Source organism: Tamandua tetradactyla, chromosome 1 (genome assembly GCF_023851605.1).
Source record: "Tamandua tetradactyla isolate mTamTet1 chromosome 1, mTamTet1.pri, whole genome shotgun sequence".
Lineage (NCBI taxonomy): Eukaryota > Metazoa > Chordata > Mammalia > Pilosa > Myrmecophagidae > Tamandua > Tamandua tetradactyla.
This window is the reverse complement of record NC_135327.1, coordinates 182173604-182189798: the sequence shown is the minus strand read 5'-3', so window position 1 is coordinate 182189798 and position 16195 is coordinate 182173604. Positions and strand designations below refer to the sequence as shown.

General features: G+C 35.6%; 1 protein-coding gene across 2 annotated transcripts in view; it reads right to left on the bottom strand.

Annotated features, from left to right (window-relative positions):
• IFT56 (intraflagellar transport 56) overlaps positions 1-10720 on the bottom strand; it is a 112208-nt gene extending 101488 nt beyond the window's left edge. Inside the window, exons 1-5 of one of the 2 annotated variants that reach the window (XM_077144733.1) lie at positions 10369-10720; positions 9726-9863; positions 7142-7234; positions 5417-5531; positions 3881-3930 (exon numbers count right to left, since the gene is read on the bottom strand). In XM_077144733.1, the coding sequence (XP_077000848.1) occupies positions 3881-3930; positions 5417-5531; positions 7142-7234; positions 9726-9863; positions 10369-10371 (399 nt within the window). In that variant the 5' untranslated portion in view covers positions 10372-10720. The remainder of the gene's footprint in view (positions 1-3880; positions 3931-5416; positions 5532-7141; positions 7235-9725; positions 9864-10368) is intronic. The other variant, XM_077144758.1, reaches the window with a different exon arrangement.
• Positions 10721-16195: the final 5475 nt, after the last annotated feature.

The window sequence follows — 16195 nt, the reverse complement described above, 5'->3', positions numbered from 1 at the left end:
AAACCAAAGACAGTGAAAAAATTTTAAACATAGTCAGAAAAAAATATCTTCAAAGGAGCAACACTACGACTTACAATTCATTTCACAGCAGGAACAATGGAAGACAAAAAGAATAAAGTAACAACTTTACAGTGCTAATGAAAAATAACTATTTATCTATTGCTAGAATTCTATACCCAGAAAAACATATCCTTCAAAAATGGTGCAATACAACATGGCAAGTGAAATCACCGCCTTCCCCCACTACGTGGGACATGAAATTCCGGGATGAAATGGGACCTGGCATCAAGGAATTGAGAAAACCTTCTTGACCAAAAGGGGGAAGAGAGAAATGAGAAAAAATAAAGTGTCAGTGGCTGAGAAATTTCAAACAGAGTTGAGAGGTTATCCTAGAGGTTATTATTACACATTATATAGATATCCCCTTTTTAGTTTATGGAGTATTGAACTGGCTAGAGGGAAGTACCTGAAACTATAAAGCTGTTCTTGAAGATGATTGTATAATGATATAGCTTTTACAGTGTGACTGTATAATTGTGAAAACCTTGTGTCTGATGCTCCTTTTATCTAAGGTATGGACAGATGAATAAAAAATATGGAAAAAATAAATAACAGGGGAACAAAGGTTAAAATAAATTGGATAGATGGAAATCTTAGTGGCCAATGAGATGGAGGGGTAAGGGGTATGGTTTGTATGAGTTTTTTCTTTTTTATTTCTTTTTCTGGAGTGATGCAAATGTTCAAAAAAATGATCATGGTAACGAATACACAATATGTGATGATATTGTGAGTCACTGATTGTACACCATGTATGAATGTTTGAATGTTAAGAATGTTTGCATATCAAGTTTTATCAATAAAAATATTTTTTTTTAAATGGTGCAACAGACATTTGTAAACAAAAACTGAGAGAATCATCATCAGCAAACTTACAATAAGGGAAATATTAAAAGTACTTCAAATAGAAGTAAAATGATTCCAGTTGAAAGCAAAAATATGCAGGAAGAAATGAAGAACAACAGAAAGGATAAATATGGTTAAATATAAATGCATAGTGATTTCAAAAAAACAGCAATAGTAATGTTTTATGGAGTTAGAAATATATAGAAAATTAATTAAAATACATTTCAAATTTGCACAAAAGATGGGAGGGGGCAGTACATGAGTTTAAATGATCTCCAGTCTGAACACTGGTAAAAGTATTAATTAATACTACACTTTAATACATAAAAGACACATGCTAGAGTAGCTGCTAAAATAATATTAAAAGTTTGCATAGTTAAGAAGTGAATGAATCCACAATCCAAAAGAAGACAGGAAAGGAAAGAAAAGGGAATTTAGACCAGTTAAAATAAATAATAAGATGGTAGTTTTATACGCTGCTTATAAGAGCGGCACTTTAACTATAAGGACACAGAAAGATAGAAAGTAAAATGGAAAGAGTTAGAATAGACAAACACTAACCAAAAGAGAGCTAGTGCAGCTATACGAATATGACAGGGTAAACTTTAAAAGGAATTATTAGAGATAAAGAGGGACAATCATAATAATAAATGTTTCAATCCACTAGAAAGACATAACAATTCTAAATTTGTGTATATTTAGAAGAGTTTGAAAAACATGTAAAGCAAAAATTGACAAAACTAAAAAGAGAAAGAAACAATTCCATAATTATGCTGTGAAATTTTAAATTGCATGAAAAATTATTTTCATATGCTGCCTGCAGACGATTAAATGTTCTGTGAAACAGTGTAACAACATAAATTAAAAGCTTTAAAGTTGTTCATACCCATTAACTCATCCATTTGTAGGATGATCAGATTGGCTTTTTTTTTTTTTTTGGTGCATGGTCCAGGAATCGAACCCAGGTCTCCCACATGAACGTCAGGCATTCTAACCACTGAACTATCTGTGTATCCCAGACTGGCATTTTTATAATAAAAAATGTAAAAAATCTGAAAGTCAAATAACTAAGAAATGTTAAATTATGACACATGCCTATGATGGAAGGTTATGAAGCCATTTAAAAATCATGCTTTTGAAGATCATTTCGTGACTTGGGAATATGATTATAGCATGAAGGTAAGTGAAAAAAAAGCAGAATACAAAAATATATATTCAAGCATGTGTCCCACTCTGTAAAACAAAGAAAGAAAAAATAAATATGCAATAAAAATGAATAATCCTAAAAGAAGATACAATATACCAAAAGATTAAAAGGTGGCTATCTTTATTTTTTTACTTTTTAAAATTAATTAATTTATTTATTAAACATAACAACATACAAGCACAAACATTCTTACCATATGATTTCATTCCATTCTTTTTTTTAATTTTTAAAATAATTTTTAATAATATGTTTAAGAATTACTGTAAAATTTAAAAGCAAAATATAAAGGTTTAGGTCCAGAATGTTCCTAATTATGCAAAAGAAAAAAATTGGAAAAGAACAAAAAAACTGGAGGAGCTATGCCCAAATATTAACAATTGTTGCTTATAAGAGACAAGACTGTGGTTGATTTTCTTTTTCACACTTTCTGAATTTTCTACCATATATGTTTACCATTTCATAATGAAGTTTTTTATTATTAATTAAACATAACATACAAACACAAACATTCTTACCATACAATGATTCCATCCTTGATGTATAATCAATAACTCACAATATCATCACAGAGTTGTATATTCATCATCATGATCATTTCTTAGAATATTTGCATCAATTCAGAAAAAGAAATAAAAAGAAAACAGAAAAAAATTCATACATACCATACCCTTTACCCCACCCTTTCATTGATCACTAGCATTTCAATCTACTAAATTTATTTTAATATTTGTTCCCCTTATTATTTATTTATTTTTAATCCATATGTTTTACTTGTCTGTCAATAAGGTAGATAAAAGGAGCATCAGACACAAGGTTTTCACAGTCACACAGTCATATTGCGAAAGCTGTATCCAACTATACAATCATCTTCAAGAAACATGGCTACCGGAACATAGCACTACATTTTCAGGCAGTTCCCTCCAGCCTCTCCATTACACCTTAACTAAAAAGGTGATTATCTATATAATGCGTAAGAATAACCTCCAGGATAACCTCTCGACTCTGTCTGGAATCTTTTAGCCACTGACATTTTATTTTGTCTCATTTCACTTTTCCCCTTTTGGCTGAGAAGGTCTTCACAATTCCTTGAGGCTGAGTTCAAGCTCATTCTAGGATTTCTGTCCCACGTTGCCAGGAAGGTCCACACCCCTGGGAGTTATGTCCCATGTAGAGAGGGGGAGGGCAGTGAGTCTGCTTGTCATGTTGGCTGAGAGAGAGAGAGGCCACATCTGAGCAACAAAAGAGGTTCTCTGGGGGTGACTCTTAAGGCTTAACTTTAAGTAGGCTTAACCTATCAAAGGTTTAAATGTGATGGGTGTTATTTTTTTTCCCTCTTATTTATATTCTCTTTGTTTAAAAGAACGAATACATCTAACTTTAATAATTTCAAAAAAATTATTTAAAAAATCATTTTATGATGATGATTAAACTTGCTGACATGAGGCAATTCTGAAAAATGTATGTTTATTTCCAGCAATCACTACAAGATGTCCCTAGTCTGTTTCCCATGAGACAATAGGATAGTTGACTCAAACTTTAAATGACTGCTACTTAAGAAAAACTAAAAGCTAATGTTCCTGAGTAAATCAGGAGGGTAAAGAACATTAATGAGGAAGAAAATTCTAGAAAATTAGAGCCTATATTCTGCTCATTCTAGAAATACCATTAACAAGAATTTCTAATTAGTTATTTTTCTCCATTGTGAGTAACAAGAAAGAAGAAAGGAAAAACATTTTTAAAACAAAAAGCATGAAATGAGAACATGGATACCTTGTGAGCCAAGTGGAAGAGCAGGCGGTTTTGGAGTCGGCTTTTTGGAGCTGAAAGAAAAATCCAAACTGTTTATAAAAGCACTCAATAATCTGTGACACTCAATAGTCTATGCAGGAGTAAAATGAGACTCAAATGACTTCCCTAATCCTGACATATCTTTATGATCCTGCTATATCTCTGCTATAATATATATTGCTTTAGTCTGCTTTCCACTTCCAATAGTAGAAAGAGCATCAAGAACTAGAAGAAAGTGTTCTAAGCGTCTGTTCTTCCCCACAACTTGTTCTATCTGATTCTATTATGGTGACCCACAGCACAACACTCCATGCACACATAGTAAGAGTAGCAGCCTACTTTTGTGATGTTCAAATGCTGAACCAAACACTGGTAATAAGCAATTATAGTCATCTCAATATATGTATTAATTCACTCTCATTCAACCGTTTTTTCCAGTATTCTTTTGTCAATTCCTTCTGAAATCTTCTTTCCCATCATCATACTGCCATATTCCCTGTCTTTTTAAACATGGATCTGCTGGCATGATAATATGCCACACTGAAAACAGGCAGCTAAGCAAAAACGTTAATACCATTCAAATTTCGGATCTCCTTTGCACTCTTGGAAAAGTTTCCTAATTCTGGATATTCATCCTATAACTCTTTTATAGCAAGAAGACATAATTCAATCCATAAAAAGAAAAATATATGTGGAAAGGTAGCTACCTCAATAGATATACCAGCTTCTACATGTCTAACACTGAGATAAAATCCAGAAACACGAGATAAAGTAAGCAATTTTAAAAGACCATATAACTAAATTAGGAAAACTATACCAGTAGCACATATGAAACAATTTGGATTCAAATTTAAAAAGGCTTCAAGTTCACGTCTCCATCGATTTGAGCTGGAATTCATTATATAAATATATATAATTCTTTAAGAATTCACCCTTGGAATACATTCCTTCCTAACAAATTTCCTAACAAACATTTCCTTACTTACTCTCCCTGCATTTTCTTGAATTTAATTTGCTTCTTACTCTAATTATCCTTTATTTTTTCTCTATGTTTTCCTTTTTGCCTTATTCTTATTTGAAAACTTGAATACAGTTCTCCTGAGATGACTGTTATGACAAGAAGCCTGGCTTCTTCAAGTTGAAATTACTGCGCTTCCTCCTCAGAAGTGGGGAAAGTAGCCATAAAATCCACAGCCATAAGAACTTTAATAACTATATCCAACTTCTATCATCAGCATGAATATCTTACCATAATGGAACTTTAAAAAGATAACATGCCCTTTTTTTTCTCTCTCATTCTTCTCCTTTCTAGCTATAGTTTCTTGAGGGGAACATTAACTTTCTCTTTAAACAAAAAGTTGTTCAAAACCAATTATTCTTTGAAGAATAAAGCTAATTTTGGCTTTCTAATTTCATTTGTTTTTCCTCAATAGAAAAAGGAATGAAATAAGTTTCAAAATCTCCCAAATGACTCAAACTATGAGCGAAAAATATCAGATATTAAAAGGGACATTTCACCTTTAAATCCAGCTGCTTCAGCTTGTTTATACATCCCAAGAAAGAAGTAGGTACAGGCTAGGTTCACCCAGACTTCAGGATTGCAACTTTCCTCTTTTGTCACATTTTCATATTCCTGAAATATATATAAAGGAGTGATCTCATTTTGGCAGGAAAGCAATTGATGAAGTCATCCTTCTATAATGGAACAGGATTTCGCAGTGAAATTGGACAACTTGACATTTAGGGAATCCTACATGTTCCTCAATTACTCCTGAAAAGGTTAAATACTGAAGTTAAAGTTCAAACCTACCCATGCAGGCTGTTCATAGAATCTCACACTTATTTTTCCACTTCTAATATATGTGCATTAACAAACCACAAAAAAAATGAAAGTAAACAAAATATTTTATTTTTGCTAAATTAAAAAAGCATGCATCAGGTATATAAAAACCAACACTGGATAATGATTCTTAGGTTGCCTACTCAAAACTGCTTTGCATTCACTGACAAAGAAGCCAACATTTCCTCTGCTACCACTCATTCCTGCAGTAAGAGATAGTCCTTTCAAGTTCACAGACTTTTCATACCTCCAAGTTTTTGTCCAGGTTCCATCTCTACAAAGCCCTTCCCACCAATGCCCCATTAGTGCTTCCTGAAATCTACTCATCCTCTAAGACCTTGTGAAAATGTCAACACTTCTATTCAACATCCTAAAACCTCAGTCAAGGTTTGCTCTTTTACCTGCATCCCCATAGCTCTTTGTTGAAACATTTAAATTAGGATTGTCTCATTTGTCCTTGATTTCCCACTTGCTACTACTATAATTAAAATATTTTCAACATCATACTTATCATGCTGAGCCAATCAGATGGTTTAACAAAAGGGAAAACCTCTTGAATTGGTAAAAAAAAAAAAGTATATAAAAGATAAGGCTTAAGAAATACACGCATTCAGCTAACCTGAAACATGATAAACCTACTGTACTACAAATTTCATATCATTCTAATTATTTTCTGGCTTTGTTTATTTAGCTTTATAGTTAGCAAAGAAAAAGATAATTTTTTCCCTACAAAGGATACTTTCTGAGATTTACTTTGTTATCTACATTTTCTTTTTTATAAGTCTTCACCACATTATCTTTGCTTCTTTTTCTTTCTTTAATTCTCCTAAACCTTTCGCAAATATCACCAGCCTGTGTTCTGTCCTTTTTACATCTTCTCTTTTCTTTTACCAATTTTGTTCCTTTTGTTCTTCTTCTCACCTCCTCATTACCTGACCTTGAGTACTTTCATTTGAGTTATGCAGATCTTCAAATATCCTTAGATTATATTTGGGGAGTAGTAATATGTGGGAATATGTTTAAACAATTTCATTTATGAATGAAAAGTTGCTTGACAAAGGGGACCTGTAATTTTATCTAGATTTGAATCCATAATTCTACAGACTGATCATTATAGATGGATAGGGTTTACAATGACCCAGAAAAAAATTTCCAAAACAATTATACTTGCAAAAATATAAAGATAATATAATCTTTATGTCTAAAAATAAAAAGCAAAGTAAAAATGTGTTTTTGAGAAAAGACTTATGAAAATTTTTATCAAAATGGCTTATTTTTCCCCTCCTGAAGATGTACTTAGAATAACACTGTTAATATGTTAAGCAATCTCTTTAGTATATATGTAAAAACAAAAAGAAAATAAGATATACATACACAGATTTTTTTTTTTTTTTTTTACTAACCTCCAAAGCTCTCTTGTAGTCACCCAGGTGAAAAGCACAGTATCCAATCCACAAATTAGTATCCTCCTCTTGTTCTCCAACATGACGTTTAAACTTCAGATTAAAATTCATGAAAAAAAAATCATGAAAAACTCTGAACAGTAAAGCCTTGCTTAAAAAATTTTATACTAATTTATTGTTGAATGATAAGAAATAGACGCAAAATTATAACCAGTTCAATTAAACCTGCACCTATGGTTCTGAGTGTCATTACCTTCTAATTGTCAGAGAAACCTATATTTTCAAATATTTCATTTTTGTTTTTCTGTATTTACTTACATCTTACTCTAGAAAGTATTTAATTCTGGGAGAAATGTATGAAACAGAAAAATTATGCAAAATATTTAATGTTAAATAACTGAAAGTAAGAACAATTAAACAATGAATTCAAACCCATATAGCTAGTGAGTGTGGTGTCAGGGAGCCTTAAACTAATGTCTGACTCTGAAGCCCACGTGTTCATGCTCCATGTTCTACTGCAATCAACCTCACACATCAATCTTGCCCCATTTGGACACACACATATTTATTTTTAGGGTATAAATTTTGAAGACAAGCCATCAAATCACTCTACTATGCTTGAACAGGTTAGCGTACCCAGGCCTGTAAGAGTTAAAGATATGTAGAGAACTGGCCTCATTTATGTCCACTGTGAACAGTAAATTTCTCAGCCTCAACAAAAATCCTCTTAAGTGGAAAGGATTGAGACCTTGAAGAAAGAGTCTGAATTACCAGGGTAAAGTGAGATTTTTTCACTCTGTAGAGTGATAAATAAAAAACCTGGGTGAAAAACCAAATCAAAAATCAAATAAGCCAACATGTATTTACAGAACAGTACTATAGAACTTACAATACCTTGGCCATTACAAGATGAAGGTAGCTCTTTGATACTTGTCTCAGATATGAACTTATTACTACAGCCAGGTCTACAGCATTAGAAATCTTCCTATCACCAAATGTTAAGAATTTGAATACAGTGCCTTCAGTCTGGAGAAATTCTTACTTGATGTCTCCTTGAATTTGCCCCAGAAATTTCCTGAAGCCATAGGAAAGCTCATGAGACTTCCTTACCACAAAGTATGGTAGTTCCCATTCTCACACAGCATGGCACTCCAACTGGCAAGCTAAGAATGTAACCACAGAGCTGAGTCTCCCTGACAACTTAAAGACAGTCAAGGATTACACAAAATATGATCACTGCTTTAAAGAAAAGAGACAAGAAAAATAGAGACTGACAAAAACCAGACATCTACAGTACTCAGCCTCCTAATTCACAGAGCTAGAAGGCCCTTTAGAGTCAACTCCCTCACTTTAAATGAGAAAACTGATGCCAAAGAGGTTAATTAATGTGCTTAATACAAAAGCACTAGTATGAAACATAGAGCTACATGTGGATGATGGAAATATACATGCAAAGCTAATGAAAACAATTATTGTTGATAGATTCAGAGCAATACTTTCAAGAAATGACTGTGGTACAACACAGCTGACAATGCCATCAAAACTCTTCACACTTTGGCATATCTCTTCATGCTCCTACAGCATGTCCTTCCCACAAAGCAGTTTCTCATAGTGCAGTCTCCTTGGACCATCTGTATCAGAAGCATTTAGGCTACTTATTTAAAATGCAGATTCCTGAGCACCATTGCAGACCTAAAGAATTAGAATCCCTAGGCAGGAGCCCAAGAAGTTATGTCTAATAAGTAACCCAAGTGAGTCTAATGCATATTAAACATTGAGTTTAGAAATGTTTCAAGGAATAAGCACGGTAGAATTATATTTGATCAACAATTTACAAGGGCAATAAACAAATTTTACACCTTTATTCCAGGGGCTGGAATAAACAATGTGTGAATTAACACTGTATTAAATGTCCCTCCCATATTTTAAACTTCACCATTAACAGGACTAAACATAATCAAAAGTGGCCCTCAAGAAATAAGTTTATTTTAGTTCATCTTTAATTTGTTTTATAGTGCCACGACTGCTTTTTCCTTGATTGAACTCTAGATCTTCTTTTAGTGTGATCCTATCTGCTCCCTCCACCAGCCCGATTTCCTGGAAACTAATCTTGAAGCTGTAGGACTGCAGTGAAAAACAACTTGGACTACAGAAAAATAAAAGGGAAAAAAAAAAAAAAAAAAAACAACTACAGACACTAGCTATTCTGAGAATCAATCATACCATGATCTTTCTCTCCCCTCTTTCCCCAGATGGTCCACTAGCATTTTTCCACAGTCCTTACCCTGATTATAAATTTAACCAATCCCCCGTCTTCCTGAGATTGAGATCAGATAGTGTTCTGAGCTCTCTTTCCCCTACCTGTAGCTATGTATTACTCATCCTTGTCTATCTAACTTTGTCCAGTGAAATGTATCTTTGACAATTAGCTTGGAATTTGAACCTGACTAGATTTACAGAACATTCTCTGGAAAAGTCCCAGCATGAATCCACTTGTTCCAAAACAGTGCAACTAGCCATTCACCCAAGCACTCATGTATATTTGGTATTCATCTCCTAAGAAGCAAACTTCTTTGGACATTACCTCCAATAGGGTAATAGCTCCAGTGAAATCTCTTTGTGAAAGTAGCTCCTCTAGTTTTGGAATCTTTCTACCTTTCTTCTTTCTTTTGTCAGTGTGCGGGAGGTCTCCACCTACAGCAGGTTTGGCCCTTGAAAGCATCTGTGAAAGAAATAACAAAGAAGCTATAAGGTCAAATTCGGATTATTAGTTTTAAACAGGCGATAGTTCTAGGATTTACAAGTTAAATCCCTAATAATGAACACCAAGAAAGCTATTCAAACTTTTTGGTAACACATATTTTACCAAAACGGTCATCGCCCAGTACTCGAATTGAACCAAACAGCTACTGTCAACGTCTTCATCCTCTCCGGTTAGAGAAGGTTGGAGGATGCTTTCGTGCAACTTCTGTCATCTCAGCTACCCTTGGTCTACTCTCCATACCACGCGCAGCTCAGGAGTGGGGAAATGGGGAATCAAGAGGAAAGAAAGTATCCAGGTGTTTACAGTTGCATCCCTGTACCCGCGGAAACACCGGGAGGGGAGGGGCATCGAGTCATCCTCTGCTGACATTCTTGAACCTCACCCAGAAGTGTCCTGGAAACTTCTAATCCCCAGCCCCAGGCCCTATACTCAAAGTTTTCCCTTACTACTGAGAACTACTAACCATCTTGGCGTCGGTCCTGTGAACCCGTTCCGCACACAGACAGTAAAGGCCTGGCTTCAGCTAGTCGCTGCATCCGCTCAGCAAGCTCCGTTTCCACGGCAACCACGCTGCGGGTGGGTCCGTCCGGGAGGAGTGCTCGCCGGAGAACAAGTGCCTTCTGCTTCTTGGTTCTGTTCGTTTACCGCCACTAGAAGAGTGGAAGTTTCTCTGTGGAGGGGATATCGTCGTTCTCTCTGCTGAGAGCAAAAGTTTGGCTGTATCTCTTTTTATGAGTTTACTTCAGGGAGAAACGAGTTAGAATGGCATTGTTTCTCAAATTAAGCTTCTTGGGAAAGTAATTCTCAAGGAACCACTTCCGATTTGGACAGCGTTGGGTTCCCTAGCAACCCCAGGCGCTGACACGTGATCTCGGTGTCTGGCGGGTGGGGGAATCTTAGGAAAAAAATTCTGCCTAACCGCGGGATGTGACGTTTGGAGGCTAGAGAGCACCGAAATGCAGTTTCTTATTTCCATAGACAGATCTGCACATAATAAAAATAAGAAAACATAATAAATATTTGTTGATCTAGTGACTTAATTTATCTTACTCCTGATCCCAGTTAACACAGCTGCGAGAGTAATCTATTTATGCACATCCAAACTGTATCAAACTAAGATGCTCAATAAAGAGTTTATAAGGAGATGGTAAAGTATAGTCTTTAAAGGAGTGTTCTGCGTTTGAGCCCACATTTCCATTTCCTGGTTGTATGACTTTGGCCAGAATATTTAATATCTCTACGACCTAGTTTCCTAATTTGCAGAATGAAGATAATTACACTATTACTTCTTAGTGTCATTGAGAGGATTAAGACATACTCCATTTATAGTAAGTGCTGTAGATACTATCAGTACTATAGCATCATAAGTACTTACAGCAAGGGCATGTAGTAAAGTGTTCAATGAATGTTAGTTATTATAAATTAAATGAAGTGGGTTCAACAGGGACAGCCCAAGTACTGAACTGGCAAGCCAACCAAAGGAAGAGAGCTACAGGTGACACTGGGCTAAGTTATGAGAGAATTACTGGATTGGTTTAAAAATGGAAGATATCATAACTACAGTATAAGCACCTTTCTTTGAAAAATGCAAGGTGAATTTGGAAATAAAATTGTAAATCAAAGAACAAAAGAAATCACAGTGAGTTTGGTGTTGTAATAGGATTGATTGAAAGAAACAGGCAATATTTGGGACATTGTTATACTAAAAAGTTACTTGTTGTTTATCTGAAGTTCAAGTTTAACTGGGCTTCCTGTGTTTTTATTTGTGCATGGATCAGACTATAAAATCATTGAGGAATCTAAGTTGGAACAGGATTGTAATACATATTTGAATCCAAACAGAAGGTGAATGGAGATATGATAGCAATTCGTGAATTTCTTACCTAGGGCTCATCCTCCCTCCTTAAGAGGCGAGTAGTAACTTGGATTAAATGAAGCAGAAAGCAGCTCAGATTCTCTGTGTTCCATAGTCTTTGTATTGAATCAAGGAGCAAGAGCTGAGCTTACCTGATGCAGGCCTTTTTTCAGGCCTTTGCTTCATGATAAACAAGACTGCATCAGAGAATACAGACTAATCAAAACATTTGGGGGCTCCATTCCAAAAGAGGCAGCTAGAGCCAACCTAGAAGGGAAGCAGATTCCCATTATCTTAGTGTCCAATATTTATATATGAAAGTGCTTTGAAAATGTTGTACACCAGTTATTTCTATTAGAGTGTTTTACAAAGCTTTACCAAACTCAAATAATCAGGCTGACCCAAATAATCAGGTTGACCCTACTTCACATGTGCAGGGTTTGAGACAAGTGCACAGAGGTCCACATACTATATCTCTAAATCTTGAAAATTAAAAAATTAACTTTAGAATGTTCTATCCTTCTACCTTGACAATACATCATCATGAAGGAGACAGGCTCAATAAAGAATTCTCAGGCTTTCTGGAATTCTGTACTGGAATGTGGCAGTATAGAGAAAGCCCTCAGCCCACAACCTTTCTGTTCTCATCTGAGTCTCCATCCTGCACCACGAGGGACTTTGTATATGAGTTTAGACACCCAACCCAAAAGTCCAAGCTCTAGCTACCCACTGTCCTGTTAATAGTCACCTCTTGACAGACCCAAGGAGAGGATAGGCCCATGGAAGATTCCCAGTCAGATGTGGGAACAGGCTTGGGCTTGTATGGCAGGTAATTCAGAGTTCTGGGCACCAGGGCATGGTTAGCTGGGGTACTAAAACACCCGAGCCCCATGGACTCCACACACCTTGTATAGAGTGCAGCTAAGGTGCACAGTCCAGAGCAGGGACTGTAACTGTAAACAACGTGTTGAATTTGCTTAATGTATTAAAATGATCCCTGATTCCCAGCATTTCTGGATACTGCTTTAAGTCTCTACATGCCCTTTAAAGCTGCTTGATGCAGCCAGAGCTATGAAGGGCAGAATATGGTATTGAATATACTTGTGAAGAAACTACTATTCCCAATTACAGCTCTGATAATCACCCAGGCATTGTAAAACACACATAACGACATAGGTACACAAAATCTGGTTGCTTAAGAAGAAAAGTTGGCCCTTGCTACTTTATTGTAGTTGTAACATAACATTTTAAGAAGATAATCCAGACTGTGGTGATGATTGTATGACTATATGAATTTACTAAAAAAAAAGTGAACCATAGTTCCATCCCCCTATCCCATATAATCGACAGCCCCTTCCAACATGAAAAAACTAGAATGGGCATAGCCCAAATACCCCTAAAGAGTGGGAGAAAGATCAAAGGTGATGGTAGAGTTATACAGAGAAAGTAGGGTTTAACAAATGAGTATGACTGCTGAATCCTTATATTGATAGTTCTTTTAGTGTCCAGTGTTTTGAAGCAGCTAGAAGTAAAAACCTAAAATTGGGGCAGGCCATGGTGGCTCAGCAGGCAGAGTTCTCACCTGCCATGCTCGAGACCTGAGTTTGATTCCCAGTGCCTGCCCATGCAAAAAAACCCCTAAAACTGTGTAACTAAACCCATACCAAACTCCGAAATCTGTTCTACAACTAATTGCTATGATGTGCTTTGAAATTTATTGCTTTTTTTATATGGTATTTTTCACAAAAAAGAAAAAAGTCAATTGTAATGATAAATGCACAGCTATTTGATGATACTGTGAACCACTGACCGACCGTACACTTTGGATAATTACATGGTATGTGAATATATAATATATATAAATAAGAAAAACAAAACCAAAAAAAAACCCAATGAACCGTACTCTTAAAACATGTGAGTTTTATGATTATAAATTATACTCCACTAAATCTGTTTTTTTAAGAGAAGAGAATCCAGCTTTATGCTCAGAGTAATGGTCTGGGGTCCCTGTTACAACAATTTAGCCCTGATGCACAGTGATACTGAGTCTAGGTCTTTAGAAACCACCTGTAGGAATTATGGCCCTGTCACTAAACAAGGCCATGAGTTGCTAAGTGAATGTGAAAGGCATTATGAAGTTTTGGCATTTCTGACTAGAGTGGATTTTCCTTAAGAAAAAAATATCATAAGGAGAAGACTCCTCAACATTTCTGCTACAGAACCAGAGCACCTCTGCTCACTGGCTCTATTTGAATGCTGTTGCTTTTTCCCCTCTTGTTCACTAGGTTCCTAACAAAAAGAATACTTTAAAAACTAAATTTTATTCTACTTCTTTGCCAGTGAGCTATATGTGCTCATGGAGAGAAAATGCCTAATTGATTGTTCTAAATAGATGCATGAATGGTCCTGGGCCTCTTGCCTTCCTCACTACAGTCTTTGCAAAAGCATGCCCGCTTACATACGTTCTCAATAAATTTTCTGCAAAAAAAAATCTGGGATTAAGCATTTGAAAATATACTCCTTAAGGAAATTTGTTTTTCAATTATTTTTGAATAACTTATTTTTCCTTATTACAAAAGTACTACATATATACTATGAAAATTTTAGAAGATGCTGAGGATTAAAATGAAAAATGTAAATTACCTATACATTCACAACTAGGAGACAACACTGTTCTAATTTGCTAGCTGTCAGAATGCAATATACCAGAAACAAAATGGCTTTTAAAAGGAAGAATTTATTAAGTTGCAAATTTATAGTTCTAAGGCCATGAAAATATCTCAATTAAAGCAAGTCTATATAAATGTCCAAATTAAGGCACCAGCAAGAGGTTACCTTCACTCAAGAAAGATGGATGACGCTCGGGGGCTTCTCTCTCAACTGGAAAGGCACATGGCAAGCATGGCGACATCTGCTGACTTTCTCTCCAGGCTTTTTGTTTCATGAAGTTCCCCAGGGGCATTTTCCTTCTTCATCTTCAAAGGTCTCTGGCTGCGTGGGCTCTTGTGGCTCTCAAGCTTTTTTCCAAAAATGCTTCCTCTTTTTAAAGGATTCCAGTAAACTAATCAAGATCCTTGGAAGGGGTGGAGTCACATCTCCCTCTAATAAAAGGTTAATACCCACAATTGGGCGTATACCCACAATTGGGCATGCCACATCTCTGTGGAGATAATCTAATCAAGTTTCCGGCCTACAGTACTGAACAGGGATTAAAAGAAATCTTCTTACATAAATGGATCAGGATTAAAACATGACTTTTCTAGGGTATATAATCCTTTCAAATCAACAGAAACTCCAATGAACATTTTGGTGTTTTATAAAGCGATTTAACAAATATTGACGGATAATATAGTCATAGCTGAACTACCACTATGTTGGCAGATGTAGCTGATAAGAAATCTCTATATATGGGTACTCATCGTTGAAGCTAAATGAAGAGTAATGGGGTACCTGATATCATTCTTTCTATTTTTTAATAGAAATTTTCCATGATAAAAACTTTGAAAGCCTATATGTTTGAAAGTTCTCTAAGTCTTTTTTATCACCAAATTTTCAACTTACAGGCATTAAAGACATGACTGTCAATATTTATTTTAATATAAAAGGTAATTAGCATCTATACCAGTAAAAGGAACTAGCTTTGTCTATGTGAGGATACTGAGAAAAATTATTTTCAACCTCTGACTGCTAAAATGCAGTTATTTATTTGCTGGGAAGATAACTTAGAAAGCAGAAAGCAATATAAACATAATAAAATGTAAACAGGAAAAACATTAGGCATTCCAATCTGGTGAGCACAGAAAGGAGGAACATTCTGAGTCAGCCAGCCACTGCAGGGCAGGATCTAGGTACAGCCAAAGACACTCCATGCCCCAACCCGCCATGTCCGGCCCCGCTGCAGCTGCTTTAGCAAGGCCTGGAAGTGATAGGGGGTTAGGCTCTTTGGAGTCAGAGATCTTGATTTGAATCCTGCCTTGGTCGCTTCCTACATGTTGACCTCGAGCAGGTTACCTAAACTCTCTGAGTTTCAGTTTTCTCCTTTGTAAACAGAGGTAATAAAACCCACCTCAATGAGTTGCTGTAAGACTTACTGATATACTTTTTTATGTGTGCAAGTCAGTATAACTTAGTAGTTAAGCCTGCAGGCTCTGGAGATAAATTGCCTGAGTTCAGTTCTTGACGCCACCACTTACTTCAGCTGTGTGACCTAGGTAAGTCCCTTAACCTCTCTGTGCCTCCATTTCTCACCCGTAAAGCAAAAGTGATAACAATAGTACTCGCCTCCTAGGTACATTGGTCATGAAAACAAATGTTATACAAGAGAGCAGTTAAAATAAGGCTAGGTTCCTGGTGCCTGTCCATGCAAAAAAAAAAAAAAAATGGCTAGGCACATTGTCTAGTGCTATTATATGTGTTGCAGTTTTCATATTATTTT